Below are 21320 nucleotides of genomic sequence, written 5' to 3'. Positions count from 1 at the left end.
AACAACAGAAAAAGCCCGATCTCCTTTCCTTAGTCGGGTCCGAGGGACAGTAAGTAAAAGCTGATTGTTTGATCTGAGGGTTCTGGACACAGACTGAAATTTTAAAAGATCCTGAAGATAAGACAGTCTCAGATGTGTAGCAGTCTCATTTTATAAAGAATTGTTTGTTTGCTCCATTATCTCCAGAGGTTCCAGTTCAGTCACCAGAATAAAACTTTACCAGGTTGTTGAGTGTTTTTAGAGAAAAGATGACACTCCTCAATAGATTTATAGGAGATTATGGTGTGAGCTTCCTTAACATGTACAGTCTGCTCTGTCTCTTTTTGATGACTTCACTGTGTTTGAGGTGGTCTTTCAGCAGTATGAAAATAGATGGATATCGTAAAACTGTAATGGAAGCACTTTTTTCACATCACAGGTCACGTGATCAACTAACCGGATGTTACTACTGGCAGAAGCCACAAAGAAGACAAAAGGGAGTAGTAGTAGGATGATGGTGTTTGTGTTTGTTAGCTCCTCCAGAGTTCTCACAGCATCACAGTTCAGAAAACGTTGTGCGTCATTCAAACATTTTGAGTCCATAACTTTTCTGTAAAATCACCAACTACAGATTAAACTCCTGTGTATTTGGGACCTGATAAAAACCAGTTATATTATTACGCAGAAATGTTCCAATTCCCATCCAACTCAAACCATTTCTGATAGTAAAAACTTTACTGGATTGTAAATTAATTTACATCAAATTAATTTGATGTAATCTACATCAAATTACATGTATATTTTATATATATTTCCTTGATGATTTTGATTATGCTATTTTACTAAATGTAATGTGCATTCCTTGTTTCATAACTGGTTACTGTACTATGTTTTTATGGTGTAAAGCATTCTGAACTTCCTTGCCGATGAAATGTGCTGCCATACAAATAAACTTGACTTATAATCTAATGCTCATGTTGTCATACGGTCGCCTTCCAGATGGAAGTCTCTCTCCCTGTCATTCCTGCTGGGTTAGCGTGACATGCTGGGCTGGTCTCCAAGAGATTCTTTGTTCCGTAAACCAGCTGAATAAACGAAAAACTACAGTAAAATCTGGAAGGAGTAATCAGTTCAAGTTCAACGGCTTGGGCTTGTAGACAGAACGATTTAGCAGTCAGAGTGGCCCAGGAGGGCCCAGAAAAGGGCAGACAATGAGGAGGGAGTTTCCACTATTCTCATCCCATCAGTCTTTATTCCCAGCCATTCCGTCTGTCGGCTTCAATGCTGAGCTGTTCTAGCAGTGACATGGAATGTCTTGTCATCATAACCTAAAACATTATTTGTAGTTAAAATAAAAATAGTTGGAAAGGTCCCCTCTGGAATGGGATCTGCAAGAGAGGAAATCCATGGAATTGCGGGGGAACACACACGCGCGCACGCACACAACCGCTTACACATACACACGAATAGCACTGGGATCTACCAACTCCTTCAAATTTTGTCATGCTATAACAAACATGCATGTATTTTCTGGCGTTTAAATAAAATTTTATTTTAGAAATGATGTGTCACAGATCATCATGAAGTAGTGCATAATATTTAAGTAAAAGAAAGTGATACCATGCCTGTTTTTATTATTATTATTCTTTTAAAAAAATAATAAAGTTCTAAAACAATGTGATGTGGACCCGGTCAGTCAATACTTTGTAGAATCAACTTTCAGTGCTGATCCAGCTGCAGGACTGTTCTTCGAGCGGCTTTGCATTTCTGCAGATCTTGTTGCTCATTCTTCTTCACTAAACGGCAGATTTGAAGGTGAGCATCTGAACACATTCTTAATTTAATTTAAGCTTGGTCTTCTGAGCTACTCCACTGCAGGTCCTCCTTGTCCTTGTAACACCGTGAAACAGAATATTAATTTATGATCAATGTTTTTATCTTTTGTGGTATTGAGAACTTTGTAATTTTCATTTAAAGAGCAGATTATTTAAAAGTTGTTGCCACATTGTCTGACAAAGGTGAGGCATATTTTCTCTCAGTAGCAGAATACTCAGGTTAAAGGTTATTTTAAACACTATTATTTGTTCACATTCAGCAGCATTGATGGTGTTCTGTGTTCTGTGCTTGTACTGTACTCCAGAGGACTCCAAAGCACTTCACACTTGGTTTGAAATTTGGATGAGAACTGAGGGTAAATATTCAAAAGAATTTCAGATATGAATTAATTTCAAAGCTTAGTCGGCTGTTCCTGCCATCAGCAGTAACAGATGTGAGAATAGAAAAAATAAGGAAAGGAAAATAGAGATAAAGGGGAATGTTTGGTGGGAAGTTGTGGAACCAGATGTCTCTGCAGGTTGGGAGGGTTTACAGAACTCCAATCATTTTCTGGCACACTCCTAGCATTGAACAGAAGGTGCTGTTAAAGTGTCCTCCTTTTGAGGGTAGTTTGTGCTGGAAATAAGACAGGAAATGGTAACAGAGAATTTACAGGGAGATGAAAGTATGTTAATGTAAGCTTCATAACCTCAGCTGTTCCTCATGAGATAAAAGTTCTCTGAAGAATAAGGACAAATAACCTTTTTATTATACAGCAACTTCCAGGTATCAGAGCTGAAAATTATCCATAAATTGGGAATGGCAGCAGTCCCACAGCATTACTGATCCTCCAGACTCCCTCAACTGTTTTGGTGTTAAATTCAATTTTTCTCGCATCCTTCTGACCAAAGCTCAGTTTCAAACCAACTCCATGTTTACCGCCACCACTCCTGAACAACCTGTTAGCATGCAGGTACATCTAATGGTTCATATGAACACCTCATGTCACTTTGCTGTGACAATATAAAGAAAATCATCTAGCCAAGCAACCAGTGGCTAAAATTCATGTGCATTTAAATTTGACTTTCTATACATTTACTACTGGAAATATGTAGAATTTTCACACACGTTACATTTATACATGTAAAATGATATGTGGTAGATATCCAGTGTAAAAACTTTCTGCCTGCAGTGGCGCCCCATTAAAACTTGGTGAGTCTTGGCATATTTTAGGATGCCACTAAACAGTTACAAATAATGCTTTATTAGATTAAAATTAGTTCCATTCATTTTACTAATAATTTACACATAGACCTCAGCATTTTCACAAATTATCTTTTTGTCTTATTTCATCCTGTTATTCCTCCCACCCACTAACCATGCTGAATGTTTCAGAGTTAAGAAGTCAAAGACGACAGTAGTGACCATAAAAAGGACTGTTTTTATTCGGGTTAATGTACAGACGTGACACGGCTTAGCGGTAGCGGTGCAGCTGCAGGGTGTTGCGCCTCTTCCAGGCGGCACGGCGGGAGCCTCCGATGGTCAGGTGGAACTTATGGCCCTTGCCCAGGCCGCGGCTCTTCTTTCCTGCAGAGGTCAGGCCGCGCATCTCCCTGTGCTTGTGCACGGCCTTTGTGATCCACTGGGTGTCTGGGTTGCGTCTGACGGCCTTGTGGAAGGGATCGATCAGAATCACTTCGAAGAACTTGTAGGTGGAGTCCTCACCCACCCAGTAGGAGTTGAGAACTCGCAGCGCTCCACAGTGACGACCAGCGCGTTCCTGAGGGGACAACCACACACCCGTCCAAAAAACAGTTACCAACACAGAAAACTTAGATATAGAAAGAGTATAGTTAAAGCCCAGACCATGCCATGTTCCTGCTTTGCAGATGATAAATGACAGTCAGCTACTGCCATCTTTATATTAAAAGAAAGGATGAAATGATGCTTTTGAGATTCCAGAGAACAACATACTGAGGGCAGTTCTGAGCTGGATGGACTCAAGTCAGTAACAGTCAACCTGACAATCATCCAATACTGTCAACAAACTGCAAAGCTTAGAAAACTCAAAGAGTTTTGGTTCCAACATGTCACAGAATCAAACACTGCTTCTTCCAGCAGGAAAGAAATATTTACACCAGAGTGAAGTTCTACAAGAATCATGACAGTTGTGCTGCTGTTTGTGCCACTGTATTAGGAATAAGTGCTTACAGCTCATTACATATCTAACTGCATCAGATTAAAAATAAATAAAAATAAAAGCTGATATTTTGCAGTTTTAGAGATGTGGCTCATCTTAACCTAAATTTCTTTCCTGAGTAGCGGTTGATATGTCACATCGTTTATCTATTATTGTGAATTTATAATTAGAACTGACTTAATTCTGTCACGTGAACAACAAAAATGTCAGTTTTACTGTTTTTTCCAATTGTTCAGTAAAGTATCAATAAATAAAAATAGATTTGAAAATGTAATACATGCAGTTACTGTACAGTTTTAGTGACACAAATCAGATGTCATCTTACTGGTGTCCGAAGCAGATTATAGATGGGAACGTTTATCAGCAAGTGTGTGTGTGTGTGTGTTTGATAAAATCAAAGAAACTGATAAGAACTAGTATCAAATAGTTCTTATTGTCACTTATCACAACATTGTGATAGGCTCACATGTTGGTTTCAATTATGAAACCAACATGTGAAATCATTCAGGGAGATCTGCATGAAATTAGGAAAACAATCTGTGGGTCGTTGATTTGATTCCCAGGCTCCTTCTGTCAGCCTGCAGGGCAGCTATAGCTACTATACAGTAGCTAGTCATCATTGGCATGTGAATGTGACCTTTGAAATTTCAGTTTTAGATAAAGAAGCATTATAAATAAGATTATTGCTGTTGCCTACCTGTGACCACACAAATAAAATCATTCTGCTAAAAAATATTTTTTGCACTTCAGCAATAAGGTTTTATAGTAGAATTAGAAAGTAGCATGGATCTGGTTTTACCGTTTAAGTAATTTGATTCGTCTGAAGTCATTTAAATGTGACTTATTGTTCATCTTATTGGTTCATGGAGTTTTAATAGTCTAATGTCCTTACCACATATATACTTTCTAAAATGTCATTACATTAAAAAAGCTTCAAACAGATGTGAATACATGTAAGATGTAGAGCAACAGAGGCAGTGCCACATGCATGGTGCATGGAATGATACTGCGACAACGCTAAATATGCAAAGACACACTGCCGCTCTATTATTGGGATTTGTATATTAATAACTAACCTGTGAATTTGGATCAAATGGATATGGTGAATTCTTTTTGTCGTTAAAAACTTCAGCTACACAAACAAACTGGAGATGTTCCAGGTTGAAGTGAGCAGGACATCCAGTCATGTTTTAAAGCTAGACATCTACTTCAGTCATCTTTTCTAACCAATATCTTCATTGTTATGTATTGAACTGTTAAAAAACCCAGCAGATTTAACGTGTTTCTCTAAGGCAGTTTAAACGATCAGTTATGTCTCAACTTCCCATCGTTGGATAAATTGAACAAGTTCCATTCTGTAGTTTGTTTCAATGGTTAGGTCATGTGTTGTACATGGCCCACCATAAAAACCACCTAGCTGGCTGAAATATATTTTTTGTGTGGGTCTTTCAGGGTTAAAGGTCAAACAGCTATAAAGTGTTGAGCCTGGAGTAGTTGTAATGAATAAGAGCTCTGTTTTTCTCTTGGGCCTCCTCTGGTTAAATCTGAGCTCTAAACTTTGTTTTATCAAAATTACAGAACTAGACATCTATTCCATGTCAGTGTGTTGTTGCAACACGACGCAGGCCTGACAGTTGGGACCAGGTTGGTGAAATGCAGCTTGTTCTCATACCTCAGCAGTTGACTGCAAACTGCGGGCGAATTTGAGCTGGTTCACACCATGATGCACCGGCTTGCCGTAGGTCGCTCCCTTAGGGACGGGGCGTTTGCGGCCACCACGGCGAACTCTGATGCGGTAAATGACATAGCCTGAATGAAAACAGAGCGTAGTTAAAGCTAGCACCAATGATGAGAAGTCAACAGCAAGTCCATGGGGTAAGTACTCACCCTGCTTGGCTTTGTAGCCCAGCCTGCGAGCCTTGTCAGGCCTGGTGGGTCTGGGGGCCCGATGGAGGTTGGACAGCTGACGGTACTGCCAGCAGCGAACACGGAGCAGGAAGCGCATCACATCAGACTGCTTCTTGCGCCACAGCTCCTGCATATACCTATAGGCTCCCATGTTGATTTACCTGAAGGAAAGAAATGTTTCAGAGAATGTCAACTCAGCGCTTTGTTGTTCCACATGGCAGTTTAATGAGCACAAAGGAATCAGACAGGCTGTAATCTGAAGCCTGGGAATACACATGGCTTTTATACAGTCTGATGTCAGATTCTTCACAACATGGCTCATTCTTTTTACACACACCTTAACGCACAAAGACATACAGACATATCAAATATAATGAAGTACCTAACAAACATCAATCATAGAATCAATGTGCTCTATAGCCAAAGGATAACTTATCCACGTTCAACTACATGTTACAAATAAAACCGCAGTGTTAGCCGCTTAGCTTCGCACCACAACCTGTCTCGATATTAATATTTAGGATACTACGGCACAAACTGTGACCGATAAAAGACAATTAAGTCAGAGTACAACCCAAATGCTCTGTATTTAAATAAAACATGCCGCTATCGCTTCAGCAGCAAGAATGATAATGGCTACCAGTATGCACGTCCACCTAAACTAAGACTTTAATAACAGAATTCACAAGATTCATCACAAAATAGCCGAGATGTAAAGACGATAACGAACATCCGAATCTATCCCCTAAGTTGGATTAGCAGATGAATCTGTATAAACAATGATTTTCGTGGATTGAGTTTGCTTCAGAAGTATGTGATATCTAGCTTACTTGATGGCGTACCAGCCGGAAAGAGAGAGGGATTTTACCCAGCATGCCTTAAGGCAGTACGTTTCCTTTCCGGTGCTCATGGGAAATGTATTTTTTCACTTATTCAATTTTTGTATATTTTTTAATTATTTTCTTTGTTTATGAACTACTTTTACTGTTTCGTTTGATAAAAATCAAATTACGTCTTCATGATGTACGGGCAAAAATATCTACAAAGTACGCGCATGCGCTGTGAGCAAACAGCCAATTTAGCTACAGAATGGATACACCGGCTTTTTATTGTACTTTTACAGACAGTTTCCGGGTTCGTTCACCCTGACAAATTTCTTTTTCATGTAGATATCCTGGACAAAAGGTTTATTCGCAGCTCGGCTTTTATTTGTGTGTTTATATCACGCAGCACGAGACGTTAATGCTAAGTTGCTAGCTGGAAACAGAATACCTGCTGCTCGATGGGAGCTTTTATGCCTCTTTAAAAGGAAGTTTTTCTTGTGTGAATAGTAGAGGAACATGCCAACCAGCCGTGACCGTCAGTAAGGACCCGATTTATCTTTTCTCAACCCCGGCTCGAAATGGGAAAAGGTTGTAAAGTGGTGGTGTGTGGCCAGGCAGCGGTTGGGAAAACAGCCATTCTGGAGCAGCTGTTGTATGGAAACCACTCTGTGGGTAAGCAGGAGTCTGACTCCCAGGCAACAAACACTGCCGTAATTAAAGCGACTGGTCCTTTATTTACATGAAATAACTTCACTAACCTTCTTGAGAATAAAGTAACTGACATTTTAACTGAGAACAGTCTGTTTGTACAGGTTAAAAATGTCATACTGAATAAAATGGAAATATTCTGCAGAAATTCAGGTGCGATGTAGCTGGTGGGCAACTGTGACGGCGTGTTAGGACCTTTGTGATTTATTTTTAAAAAGAGTACATTTCCGCCAAAAATACGGAAATTTAGAGAATAATCTTAAAAATTATCTATAAAACGTGAAAATGTCTGTTTTGAAAAATTGAACATTATGATTTTTTTTAACTCCGATGTTTTCATGTTTTTTTCTTCTGGAAATTTTCTGAGTTTTTTGCCGTTTAATTTACGGGGGTTTTCTTTCAAGAAAATTTCAGCGACTTAAGAAAAAAATATATATGTAATTTTTTAAAAATTATTTTTTTTAATTTACTATTTTTATCTGCAGTGGCCCTGATATGCCCGAATGTGACAGTATTGCTGTGGGACAGTGTTTGTTATTGCTGCTGAAAGACTGGCTGTGTCTTCCTGTTGGTGTCCAGGCTCTGAGTCCAGTGAGACGCAGGAGGACGTGTATGTGGCTTCAGTCGAGACCGATCGAGGTGTGAAGGAGCAGCTGAGGCTTTACGACACCAAAGGACTTCAAGATACTCAAGACCTCCCGAAGCACTACTACTCTGTGGCCGACGGCTTTGTGCTGGTTTACAGTGTCGACAGCCTGGAGTCCTTCAAGAAAATTGACTTCCTGAAGAAGGAAATTGACAAGTCCAGAGACAAGAAGGAGGTGACGCTTATTCACTGCGCTTGCACCTCACTTCACCTCAAAAATACTTCTGATACAGGGTCAAACCACAGTCAACAGGTCAGAGAGAAAAATGTGTAGGAATTTAAAACAGGGTTAGGTTCTACAACTACATCTCAAGTTTTGAACATTTCCCAGAGTTTTGATGAATCCATAATCTGACCAGAGAGAGGATGAGCTGCAGAAAGCTATTGCTCATTCGTTGCGTACGCCAGCAAGAGGAAAGCCATAAAACTGCACATTACTCAGAATACACCATCTGAATGGGAGTGACAGCATCATGCCTTGGGGATGCTGTTCTTCTACAGGGAAAGGGAAGCTGCTTAGAATTATCAGAAAGATGGATGGAGCTAAAAACAGGCACAATGGAATCATTTAGATCAGGGGTGTCAAACTCCAGTCCTTGAGGGTCACTGTCCTGCAGTTTTTCAATGTGCCACAGGTACAAAACAAATGAATGAAATGGCTTAATTTACCTCCTCCTTGTGTAGATAAGTTATCCAGAGCCTTGCTAATGACCTGATTTCTCTATTCAGGTGTGGTGCAGCAGAGGCACATCTAAAAGTTGCAGGACATCAGCCCTTAAGGACTATGTGTTGACACCTCTGATTTAGATTAAAGCATATTTATTTGTTAGAATGGCCTACTTTAAGTTCAGACCTAAACCAGGGAATCTGGCAAGATTTTATCTGTTGCTGCTAACACATACTCTTCATCCCAGTGGAGTGGTGAGGAGAGCTGCTTTGTGAGGCAGAAGTTTGAAAACTGCTGTTCTAAGGAGGAGCTGCGCTTCAAAGGCGGGGCAAGGTCCACCCAGGTGTTTCTTACAGGGAACATATGAAAGAATCAAGGCAACACACCAGGTGTGTTTTTGATGAGTGAATAAAATTATAACATGATGTAAAGGTTAAAAAAGTTGATTTTACATAACTGCGTCTTTCATCGAATTATATTTTGATCAGACAAAATGTGTATTTGCATTATCTGTGGTTACACTCTGACTAAATGGTGAAATGGCCTGCCATAGAACCACAGAGGGTCCTGCCTTGTGCTCTTGAAGCCAGAGGAACATCACACATGTGCTAACACCTGGTCTGAGAGTTACATGTCCTATTTGCTAGGTTGCTGAGCTTTCTGTGAGCAGTGTTCCACATTAGCTTACTAAACATGTGTTGTGTTGCTAGGTGACCATCATAGTCCTGGGGAACAAAAGCGACCTGACCGAGCTCCGTCAGGTGGAGCAGGAGGCGGCGCAGCAGTGGGCGCGGGGGGAGAAGGTGAAGCTGTGGGAGGTGAGCGTGATGGAGCGCGGCTCGCTCATTGAACCCTTCATCCAGCTGACCAGCCGGCTGACGCAGCCACAAAGCAAGTCGGCCTTCCCTCTGCCTGGACGCAAAAGCAAAGGCACAGCCTCCAATGACATCTGAGGGGCTCTGCCCACCTGGACCCCCAACTCAACCACTTTACACTCCTCTGCAGTGTTAACCATCTTACATACAGACTTGATTCTTTGATTTTTAAACATGGCAGCATGTGGTTGGTCAAGTGGAGCAGCTTCCTGTCCTACTGATGTTGCTGTAATAGAAATCATAGTGCAATATGTTAACTGATATTAGTGAGTAGATTTCTGATTAATATTCATGTCTGCAGCTAATTAGTTTCCTCCTTCTGTTGATGGTATGAGGCTGAGGACTGATCCAGTTTGAACTTTGAGCATCCAAATCCCTAAAAGGGACTCTGCTGCCCCCTGCTGGATAATCCACAGTTTCTGCTATCAGTAGAGCTGGTAACCGTGGAAATGGCTGGACTGAGAGACTGTGAGTGGCTGCTTGCATGGCAGCGTGTTTTAAAGGTTTTGATCAGAATATTGCTGAACCAGGCGAGACACAACTGGAGGCCAATCCCAGTTCAGCCTGGGCTGGTGTGATGACATTTAAATCTCTTAAAAGCAAAATGTAGCCGTTTTTAAACCTGGACTGCACTGATAGTGATGTTGGCTTGAGTTTCATTAATTTGATTGCAAGATAAATTTAAAGCAGCTGGTAATTATCAGTGTTCATTCAGCAGGTTAGTATTGTTTCTATAGGCTAACAGTCAGTTTAGGTCTCAATGTTACCTCCACAAGAGGAACACGTACAACAGAGTATTAGTACCAGACTAAGAAATTGGTTGTTTTTTTTTAAATTACAAGAGTAAAGTCATTTTATGATGGAATATTTCCAGAAGAAAGTGGTAAAATAACTAGAAAAGGTTGTTTTAACAAAAACTTTGATAAAATGATCAAGACCTCATGCAAGCAACTTGTCTACTCTGTGAGGATTTTCTTCGAAATAGTTTATATAAGTCCTGCTACTGATATTTGAATGCTGATGTGTTCAAAGATGATGGAGAATGGAGACCGAAGTATAACTTCACAAGTGTAACATTCTTTAATTTATTTTTTGTATTCACGTTCTCATAAAATTACAATAGTCTCTGAATATTGCTTTATTCTCGTTTTAGATTTTTTAAATATCTTTGACTTTATTCACGTGACTTTTTTGTCATACTTTATTCTTGCATTATTTAGACTTCACTTATGTACAACTTTTTTCTTGGAATATTACAACTTTATTTTTGTAAACATATTTATTTTTCTTAGCCTGGTTCTAATCCTCTGTCTATGACAGAGGATTAGGATGACTGCTATTTGCAAACAAACTTGTGTGTTTCTTTTTAGATAGCCACTGTTAGCTAACTAGTCAGGTACCTGCAGCCACATGTGGGATGAGACAGACCTGCTCTGCTCTATTATTCTCTTAAATAATGGAAATGAAGGAGAAAAAAAGATGGTTCTGGGACTTCAGGGACAGTTTGAGGGCAGATTTTATAACTTTGATACAGAGAACCAGTCCCTACAAGAGCCCTGTTATTCAGACATGTTTCATGGGAAGACTAGGAGTTAACCAGACTCATCAGTGGAAGAAAGAATCTGATTTAGATTGAGTAAATGAGCAGCATTCCTCCTGGTCCTCTGGTAGGACTCAGCTCTCAGTGCAGTTCATGTCCACCAATCACAGCCTGGCAGCAATAACCTTTCTGCTACTCCCTTTACTCTATGAATGGTTTCTGTGTATGTGTGTGTGTTTGACTGGGCTGCTTACTTCTGTTAGACTTCAATGTAGAAATAATCAGTGTTTAGATTAAATATTTATTTTTTAACTAATTTATATTTGTCACTTTAATGAGCCACATTCCCTGATGTGAGGATGGCGTCAGGGTGAATGAGCCGTTTTAGCATTGAACGTGCTGCTAGAGCACAGAGTGAACTAATGATGCTATCTGTAACTGAATCACAATAAAGAGACGATCATACTGGACTTCTTGGTTTTGTTTAATTCTTTCAAAGGGAGAAACAAAACAGTCCAAACACAAATAACAACCATCATCCATCCACACCTAAACATGTCTATGTGAGGGAATCAACTTCACGTTCTGGAGGAGAAGCAAACACCAAACATCTGACTGGTAGTCATGGCGACTCCAGGAAGCAGCCATCCTGGAGCTCTGGCTATAACATGGGGTTACAGTTGGGCTGCAGATAATTTAAAATACAATAAACAAGTTAAGACTTCAGCTGCAAGGTAAAAATTCCCCTGCTCCAAGCACACACACACACACACACACACACACACACACACACACACACACACACACACACACACACACACACCCCTTTGCTACAAATCAACCCCCCCGCCCCCCAAGTTGTCCCACCCTCCAGTTCTTCCAGCAGCGACCGCTCTGCTGATTATGTGGCGTAGCGTTTGGTCCACTGTTTGGCTATCCTGTCATGTTCTGGTCTGTTTGTGGTGTACTGTGTGGCAATGCTTCCCACCAGGGGGTCCGCTGTCAAAACAAAAGCACAACATCAGTGTGGACCAGGAGTGGGGGGAACCACTGAATGTCATCAGAGAAAGTGTTGAATGCTGCAGATCGCTCACCAGGGTTGCAGTCAGTAAGCAGGGAGCAGATGGACAGCAGGACCTTGGAGATGGTGAGAGCAGGACTCCAGTTGTCCTTCAGGATGTCCAGGCAGATCACCCCCTGGCTGTTGATGTTGCAGTGGTAGATCCTGGTGCGGAACGTCACCTGATGACATGCACAATGCCCCCGTGAGAAACTGTGAAACCCCACAGAAACAAACCACCTGTTTGGTTCTGTTCCACCTCAGAACCAGATCAGAGTCCAAACCAGTCTGGTCTGACAGACTGGACTGTCATGACCAAGTCATGACATTTTCATAACAAGGTAATTGCCACAATTTCACACTTGGAAAGTTGTTTTTTCTAAGCAGGATGAAGTGTACCCTCTGGAGGAAAACCCAAACATTACACATCTAAAATAAATGCAGCTTATGGGCTCTATGAAATACTTCTACCTATTATGGCATATTAGGGGCAATGTAAATAGAAAAAAAATTATTCAGCCCAAAAAAAAAAAAAAAAAACGTAAAAGTTTTTATTTTTTTTATTTGAGAATTTATCATCCAGCAAAATATGTCAACATGACAGGCCTCCATTCATGTTTCCGGTTTTAAAAATAGTTTTTAAAATTAGTGTGATGTAATCTTCTAATTTTAAATTTTATGTTTTCACTAACTATCAGGGCTAATTTTCATAACTAAAAAAATCAATTTGTGCTCTATATGTTTCACCTGGTGAAGTTTGTTAACTAAACAGGCCTTTCAGTAATATTCTGATCTAGTTATTGTGTTTATTGTGTGGAATCCTAACCTTGGGGGGTTTGAAGGGGTAGTCTGGTGTGAAGGCGATGTCCAGGAAGAACACTCCTCCCTCATACACGGAGCCCGGCGGGCCCAGGATGGTGGACCTCCACTCATAGATGTTGTCTCCTTTAGGGCCGGCACTGTGGACACACGCACAACCGGTACTGAGGGTTCAGTTCACACAAGGTCAGAGGGCAAACCTTCCATCAGAGTCCAAGAACCTGGACGCAAGTCATGTTTCTGTACTTTCACTGGATTTATTGAAAGTTTCTAGAATGGATGCTGCAGTATTGATTGATATCTGAACAGATTGCCATTCCTGCTTTTTTGCAGGAACCTGACATCATCTGTAGACATTAGAATTTCCTGACCTAAATCTTCCCTAAAGGCTAGATAAAATGTGTTTAGAGCCACAAACCTTTGAAAAAAAAGATGTCCTAATTTCTGACAAATTTTTACTACAGAAAAAGAAATCTGTTGGAATTTTTAAACTGCAACTTCAATATTACCATTTTAAGATAAAGAAAAATTAAATTATTTTAAAAAGATGACTACATTTTTTGTAAATATTATGTTAATATTTACACAGTTTCAAAAATAAGCAAATTAAACCAGCCAAATCAAGTTAATCAATAATGACAGAATCTTTGACCCAATCAGAGCTTAGTGTTAACATTTCCATCCGTCTGATCTGAGGTGCTCCGATCAGCAGCATGTCGCTGTAAGGAAACACCATCACTATTGCTGCCATCAGCAGGACATTCTCCCACGTCCTCTTAGTGCACAGACTAAGATGCAGTGCATTCAGTCACAAAAAACTGAATGCTTAAAGGAGAAGCAACTCTACCTAGTTTAACCTCTGAACCTGCGAATGAACACACAGGAGCTCATTGTTTACAGCTTAGTAGAGGTTTTGCATAACTTCATACACTCATGTGTTCCCAGACACACTGACATTTGGTTCTGAAGTGCCTCACACTGAGCGGACACACCTGAACACACTGCAGCAATCAGCTTCTTCATCTCTTCAGCACCAGATCAGATTGAGTCACGCGCCCCTTGGCTACAGGTCAGAAACAGCCTGGGGCTCTGGACCCCTCCAACCCGGCATCTTATTAGGAGGAAGATGGCCTGATGGAAGGGCATTTGTCTCCTGAAGGAAAGGCTGACTGCAGTCGAAGGTCAGCAGAGTAACTTTAAGAAAGAGCATGAAGTCTGTAAGAGTGTTGGTCAGTTTTGCAGCTATGTCAGCATAAACCAGGTTAATGTTGCATTTTATTTCTGCCCGCATGTGCTCCACCTCCTCTTCAACTCCAACCTGCTTTTGTTACTGGGGCTGCAGGCAGGAACTGCTTGCACGTCTGCAGCGTTCAGGTCGCAAAACATTGATCTGGAAAGTTTCCATTGAAATGTCTGAGAGCTGCTGGAGGGAAGAAAGGTTTCAAACCAGACTGAACACATTCCCATCCAGCCCCATTTACCCTGACACCAACAAAGAAAATCCAGTGTATGACTGACTCTGTGGATGCACAACAAGGAGAGTCCTTCTAACATACAAATATCTTAAAATATCTTTTAATTGAGCTTTACGTCATCTTATAATGTTACTCCCTCATCAGAAACATACCTGGAGTGTTGCCTTGATTCTTTCATGCAAGTTTGAGAAATCTTTAAGTCTCCATGGCAACCATTCAGCTGTACAAAATGCCTGGGTGGACCTAGCCCTGCCTTCATCACACAGCTCCTCTGAGCTGCAGCTTCTAAGCTTCTATCTTGCTGAAAGTGCTGAGTTCTTCCCATCTTGATGCTTGGAGGTTATAGCTGTAGATGTGTTCTTCACTACCAATGATCAATCATCCACTAAAGAAATGCTGTTATTACATTTTAGGAAATACTTCCTGATTTAAAAAAGGAATTGAATTTTGTTTTTTTATTTGCATTATCTTATGCATTTCTAATATTGTATAAGATTAGGCAATGACATATCTTAAGAATGCAGCAATTTATTTTATGCAAATATTTGTCAGAATAATCGATTGATTACTAAAATAATCATTATCTGTAGCCTGAGCCTGATGCCTTTTATTTGACTGATTTCTACACATTCAACTGAAAGCAGTTTGGCAGCCATGTTGGATGGGAGGAGTTACCCATCATGCTGGCAGATTCTGGTTAGATGATGATGATGATGATTATCATTATTATTAATGTTGGTAGTTGAACATTCTGATCTATGATCTGCTTCCATGTGTTTTTGTGGCGAATCACCTGGAAACCTGTTTAGGGTTCTCAACATGTGGTTCAGGGGGTTTTCTGCTGCTGTAGAGCTTAGCTACATCCTGCTGATGAACAATGACATAAAAACACTGATAAAAACTCAAACAGTTAAACTTTGAACTGGAAGTGGGCGATATGGACTTAAAAGTTTTATTATGATATTGTGTGGAACTTGCCTGTAACAATTGGAATTGCTATTTATTGTGACAACGTTAAATCAAAATCTTGTAAGAAATTTATTGCAATAAATGACACATGATAGGATAAATGCCCAGCCCTGCTTTGAACCCAACCAGCTGTACCAAGCAGAACCTGGTTCTGCAAACTGGTTCTGCGCTGAGTGTAATGTTAGCTACACTGAAGTCACTTTTGCAGATTTTTATTGGGAAAAATGAAGTTTCAACTATTCTTTTTCTCCAAACTCCAAATACAAAAAATACATAAGATGTGAAAAGTTTCCAGGTCTATGATTGCATTCGTAAGGAAGTGGAATAACTAGAATTCCACTAGAAATATACTCACACATTCTTGTTTTCGACAGCCATCAGTTCAACACACCAACCACACACCTGTAACATGTTCCCCTCATGTCTGACCCAGCTGCAGCTGCTGCTGCACTGACTCAGTCTTTCCACAGGCAGCTGCCAACATGCTGAGCCAGCCGGGCCCAGTGGCGCTGGTTCAGCTGCAGCAGCTGTCCCCAGAACCGCATTACCCCCCCTGCATAACACAGGCACGCAGCAGGCACGCAGCAGACACTAGCAGCGCTGCTGCAGCACTACATACACCTCAACCTAGTGAAGGGAACTTTCACCTTTTAAATGGTGTGAATGCGTGTGTGTGTGCAGCAGATCAGAGCTCAACTGTTTGTTGAGGTAATGGGGCCAGCCACTTCCTCCTTGTATTTAGAGAACATTTTCAGAAACCTGAGGGCTCCGACAACACAGTCTGTAGCACACCGCCCTGCTCATCAGCTCCTGGCTTGCTGCACTTTGCAATGATGTCAAACAATTCTGGCTTTATTGAGTTAGGGGTAATCTCATGTTTTCCACAGTTTAAGACTGAATTCAGGCAGATCCCAGGACGTTTGGGGGACAGTTAGGAGAATGGTAAAAAAGGGGAGCCTGCATTGGAACAATAGGGGAAAACTAAAAGTATCAGGGCTGTGCGTTCACACCAGCCCTGTTCAGTTCGCTGTAATCCAGTTCATTTGCCTAGAACCAGGTGTCAAACTCCAGTCCTCAAGGGCCGAAGTCCTGCAGTTTCTGGATGTGCCACAGGTACAAAACACTGAAATGAAATTAATGACCTCCTTCTTGTGTCGATACATTCTCCAGCGCCTTGCTAATGACCTAATTATTCTATTCAGGTGTGGTGAAGCAGAGGCACATCTAAAAGTTGCAGGACATCAGCTTTTGAGGGCTGGAGCTTGACACCCCTTGCCCAGAAAGCCCAGTTGGTTTGGGGAGCTGTGAATGTATATCTGAACTCTGACGGTTCAAAAAAAAAGTAAACTCTAGTCCATCTACAAACTTTGGTCTGGGTTTGGTCGAAATGAACTTTGATGTGGTTTGAATGCAAAGGTGAATACCAAGTGGACCAGAGACCACTTCAAAAGCAGGAAGCGGATTGCAGTGGAGGGTATTCTGGGTAAATACAGCAAAAACAAACGTGAGTCTAGCCCTAGCAGCAGAAAAGACTCTTGGTCTTTTATCAAAAACAAAAGAGAAATCCTAAAATCTGACTCTGTATTTGTTTACACTGCATGAAGAAAGTCGGAGTCTTTTTCAGAGGTTTTTCTGTCTTTTTCTTCAGAGGTTCTTGGTGCAGGAGATTTATAGTTGTTAAGTGTAAATTCAGCTGTCTGTATGCCAGGATATGAGTCAGGGTTGTTACAGTGATACTTAAATCCACTAAGTATCTTCTAAAAGCTCCTGGAGTCTAACTGAGAGCTAACTGCTGGTGTTTAAGCCGTCAGCTCACCTTCCAGGACTAGAAGGGACAACCTCAAGTTCACACACCAGTTATTTAGAGCCGACATTCACCGACAGACCTGTCATTACATCTGACCAGTTAATAAAATGCATGAACAGAACATGACCCAGAACTCTAGACCTGGAGATGCACAGATCGTAGAAAGGAGCAGATCCATGAGTAGAAAAGACTGTTTACTACTTTTATTTTCAGGTGTCTAAACCAACCAGGCTTGTTTATAAACAGGTCAGATACACCAAATCTGCCTTCATGAAAGAAGCTGCTGCTCACATAGTGGTTCTGTCACCCATCCTCCTTCCCTCTTTCTCCATTCAGTTGGTTAAAAGTGCAGATCTTTCACCACAACATAACATTTTCTCATCGGAACAGACAAAGGTCACATGGAGTACAGCAAGGTTCAGTCCTGGGATCCCTCCTATTTAATATGTGGCAGCAGCAGGAGTGGAGCTTCCATGCCTCACAGTGTCACAGTTTGCAAAGAGCTCATCTCACTAGCCTGTAAAAAGCTGTTTGGACTTTTTACAGGTCAAACAGCTGTTAAAGCAATGGGCCAGATTTGGTCTATCTGAACCCATTGCTTTAACACACACAACCTTCTGTGTGTTGTGTGTGTTAAAGCAATGGGTTCAGATAGACCAAATCTGGCCCATTGCTTTAACAGCTGGAGCATGCAGAACCTATGTAGATCCACGCTGTTCCTCTGAAGCAGTTTGTGATCAAATGCTGGTTCTTTAATGAATTCATGGTCGTCAGACGTTTGCAGAGGTAGAGAACAACAGTTTCACATGTTAGCATCGACCTATCGCTAACCACCCAAAATTCAGGAAATCGGGATCCGTTTATCAGTGCACTCCTAATTCACATTATTCATACAGCACCATGTCACAACACACAAATCCATATCTGATCCAATAATATACTATAGATTTAGTCAATTCAAAACAACTTAAAATCTGCAAAACTAACAAAATCAGTTTATGGCATAAAGCTAATAGTAAGGAAAAGCTTATAAGAGCTTCCTTTCTCACGCCCTTAATATTTAACACCATATTACACAGGTAGAGGTGATTCCTGTTAACAATGTTTACCAACTCCAAACAGATGAGACTGAAATACTCTCTCTCTCACCTGCAGTTTGGAGGAGGATCCAGTGTAATGTCAGCCAGTTCCTTTTGAATTCTGCACAATGAAACAATGAAAAAAACACAATGAAAAAACAAAACAAAACAAAAAAAACCAATAAAATATAAAATTTAACACCTTTTAATCAAATAGTCACTCTGAATTAAGACTAATGGAGCCAGAGTACAAAGTCGACTCATCTAGAGCTGGAGGAAAACCGCTACCTTGTTCTGTGATGAGACCTGTGAAATTCGGAAGCCAACTCCCTGATTTTTGCATTCCAAAAAGGAGAGGGTTCACCTTTTGGCGCTGGTAGACAGAAGCTTGGAGGTCTTGCTCATGCTGACTTTGCTCTCTCGCTTCTTTGACGGGTTTACTTCCTGCTGCTGCTGATGATGATGAATGGAAGATGAAGAGGAGGAAGAGCTTGTGCTGGCACGGGAATCTTCATCCGACATACCGAGCCTTGGGGGCCAGTAGGAACACAGAGTAAAGCTTTCATGTTTGCATGTAAAATCATCTGTTGACAAGTCAAAGGAATAAACGGACTGAAGCCCCGTTAATACTCTGTGATAGTTCACACAACAAATATATCTCAATATGTATTAATACAGACAGTGGTAATTGTATTAGTACTACTGAAGAGGCCACAAGCCACATTCCAAAGAGTATGGCCAATCATAACCTAGAAAAATAAACAGATTGGCTGCTTTGCCAACACTGGCCAATAACATGTCCAGTAGAATTACACAGACTTAGCTTAGGTTCCCAAGCTATTTTGTCTTTAAATATTTCAGATTGCTTTATGAAAAATTAACAGATAGGCAGGTTTTCCATGAATAATTTGGAGTTGCATTCAAAAAATCTGGGAACTGATTTTTGGAATGCAAAAATCAGGGAGTTGGCTTCCGAATTTCACAGGTTGCTTGGCTGGAGGAGGGCAGATGATTATTGCCTCATTCCTTTTCCAACAGGAAAGGAATGCCGGGGGAGTGTCGTCGCCTCCGTGTGTCATGCCCTTAGAACTGCAGCATGTAACATTATTAGCGATATGATTTTTGCATGTTATTTAAAACTGTCACAAAGTTGTGATGGTGTAATATAAGATAGAAAATCTGTGAAAAGATTGAACTCCTCTGCCTCCTCTTTGTGCCGTCATCTGCAGAAATACAAAATCAACTAATCAGAGTCAGTAGGCGGGTCTTAGCAATGTCAGTCATTCTTATGTACACGTTGCTCACACCCTCCTCGCTCTCTGCTACACCAGAGCTAGTTCCCCACAGCATGGTCACCAATGATGGCAGATGAACAGTTTACTTGGAACAGTTAGTTGTTTGTCAGTCATTAGCACATTTTTTCATTTAGCAGTGTGAACAGGAGAATGATTGACAGCGCCAAGACCCTCCTCCGGACTGATTGGCTGTTCTGACTGAACGCTGTATATCTGCAGATGGCACTAGGGCCATAGGGAGGAACTCAATCTTTTCTCAGATTATCTCTCATATTATTCTGTCACAACATAGTGATAGTTTTAACAAACATGCAAACTCATGTTTTTTGTAAGTTACACATTGCAGATTTTAAATGGTAAACATTGATATTCCCACATTTAAATCCTTTTTTTCACTCAGCCTTAGAGAGCTAGCCAGAAGTGATGAACATTATTCATGCAAAGAATCTTAGGTTATAGGAATGAGGTGGATAGCAACAAGTTGTACAGTACGGAGTGTATGACAGTAAGTCATCACTGTGGCCATCGGTAGATTTATAAGCTCGGCAGCCATATTAGATTTCAAGGTCTAGGTTGGTGAGAAAACTCACACTTCAAGTCGTGCTCATTTGGGTTTTGGTCATTGAATGCACCATCAGGTCTGTGGGGGCTTTAAGTTCCCAGTCAGTTCTGATTCCGCTGCGCAGAGCAGCTGCTCTGGTTTGAGTCCTGTCTGGTTCTCCTGCACACGCGGTTTATATTATCGTTGCTGGAGGTCAGCTGGGAACCTGACTGGGCCGCTTCCACAGCCAGGAATGTAAAGGACGGGAACAGCCAACTGGACCCACCGGTCTCGCACGTTCTCCTTCCACACGAACCCCAGCTAACGCTCGTAGCTCGGCGCTGGTATTTTCAGCCTTGACGGGTTGCGACAAACGGGACTATTCGGTGGAGCGGTTCGGTGTTTGGGCCTGGTGGTTCTGGTCGACACCACGGAGGGATACACGGCCGCACATCAGCCCTCAGCTGCCTGCTGAGAGGAGCAGGTCGAGGCGGAGAAAAGAAGAACTCGACAGAGCAACGTCGCCTTTAAACTCTCACCTGTGGTGGTTCGGGAAGTCGTTCCGGACCAATTAGACAGCTTTTAACATCTCCGACCCTCACTACGACACACAAACCAAACAAACCCTACGGAAAATAAATACGTTTGAACGCTCCAGCCGTCGACTTGCAGCTGATCTGAGCGCAGGCAGCCAGCCACAGGATGGACCGGTTCCGAACCGTCCGCCGCCACGAACACGAACATGTTTACAGTCAGAACATGGTCAAAAGGTCCAGCACCTCACAACACCAGCAATATTAATATATGGCTTTAGATACCTTTCTTTGTGTGTGCCTCCGCCGCCTGGACGCACCACTGTCAGAATACTTTAATGAGAAGACGGGAAACTTCCGGTCAATTTCTGACAAATAAAAGCATGACGCCATAATCCAATCATCTGTGGATCTGATTCAGAATCACAGTGAGGGTCCAGAAACAATACCGAATACCTGCGGCACTTTGCATAGAACAGCAACAGAAAGGAAAATACTTTTTTTAAAAATTATTATTATTGATAAAAAATGGAAAGTTCTGCCTACTTTCCTATTCATAACAGAAGCATGGTGTGCTACA

The 21320-nt window shown here is 41.3% G+C and overlaps 3 protein-coding genes across 7 annotated transcripts; 1 reads left to right on the top strand and 2 right to left on the bottom strand.

The window, feature by feature from the left end:
• Positions 1-3215: 3215 nt before the first annotated feature.
• On the bottom strand, positions 3216-6792 carry rpl15 (ribosomal protein L15). Its single transcript, XM_055055841.1, has 4 exons — positions 6733-6792; positions 5882-6063; positions 5667-5803; positions 3216-3574 (listed from the first exon to the last, which is right to left on the bottom strand). The coding sequence occupies exons 2-4, from the start codon at positions 6051-6053 to the stop codon at positions 3269-3271; spliced, it is 615 nt and encodes a 204-aa protein (XP_054911816.1). The 5' UTR covers positions 6054-6063; positions 6733-6792; the 3' UTR covers positions 3216-3268.
• A 350-nt stretch (positions 6793-7142) lies between these two features.
• nkiras1 (NFKB inhibitor interacting Ras-like 1) lies at positions 7143-11632 on the top strand. The gene is made up of 3 exons (XM_055055848.1): positions 7143-7398; positions 8014-8255; positions 9458-11632. The coding sequence occupies exons 1-3, from the start codon at positions 7305-7307 to the stop codon at positions 9698-9700; spliced, it is 579 nt and encodes a 192-aa protein (XP_054911823.1). The 5' UTR covers positions 7143-7304; the 3' UTR covers positions 9701-11632.
• Positions 11626-21089, bottom strand: ube2e1 (ubiquitin-conjugating enzyme E2E 1). 5 transcript variants are annotated; one of them, XM_055055843.1, is made up of 6 exons: positions 21026-21089; positions 18736-18900; positions 18442-18492; positions 13049-13181; positions 12257-12404; positions 11626-12161 (listed from the first exon to the last, which is right to left on the bottom strand). In XM_055055843.1, the coding sequence occupies exons 2-6, from the start codon at positions 18891-18893 to the stop codon at positions 12064-12066; spliced, it is 588 nt and encodes a 195-aa protein (XP_054911818.1). In that variant the 5' UTR covers positions 18894-18900; positions 21026-21089; the 3' UTR covers positions 11626-12063. The 5 variants fall into 5 exon arrangements, with proteins under 5 accessions (XP_054911818.1, XP_054911819.1, XP_054911817.1 ...); XM_055055844.1 differs by having other exon boundaries at positions 18736-18910; positions 21027-21065; XM_055055842.1 differs by lacking the exon at positions 21026-21089 and adding an exon at positions 20747-21012.
• Between the last annotated feature and the right edge of the window lie 231 nt (positions 21090-21320).

The sequence above is a fragment of the Poeciliopsis prolifica genome, unplaced genomic scaffold, assembly GCF_027474105.1.
Source record: "Poeciliopsis prolifica strain line A6 unplaced genomic scaffold, Auburn_PproV2 SCAFFOLD043, whole genome shotgun sequence".
Lineage (NCBI taxonomy): Eukaryota > Metazoa > Chordata > Actinopteri > Cyprinodontiformes > Poeciliidae > Poeciliopsis > Poeciliopsis prolifica.
Note: the sequence above shows the minus strand (reverse complement) of the source record. Positions and strands in the feature narration are given on the sequence as shown.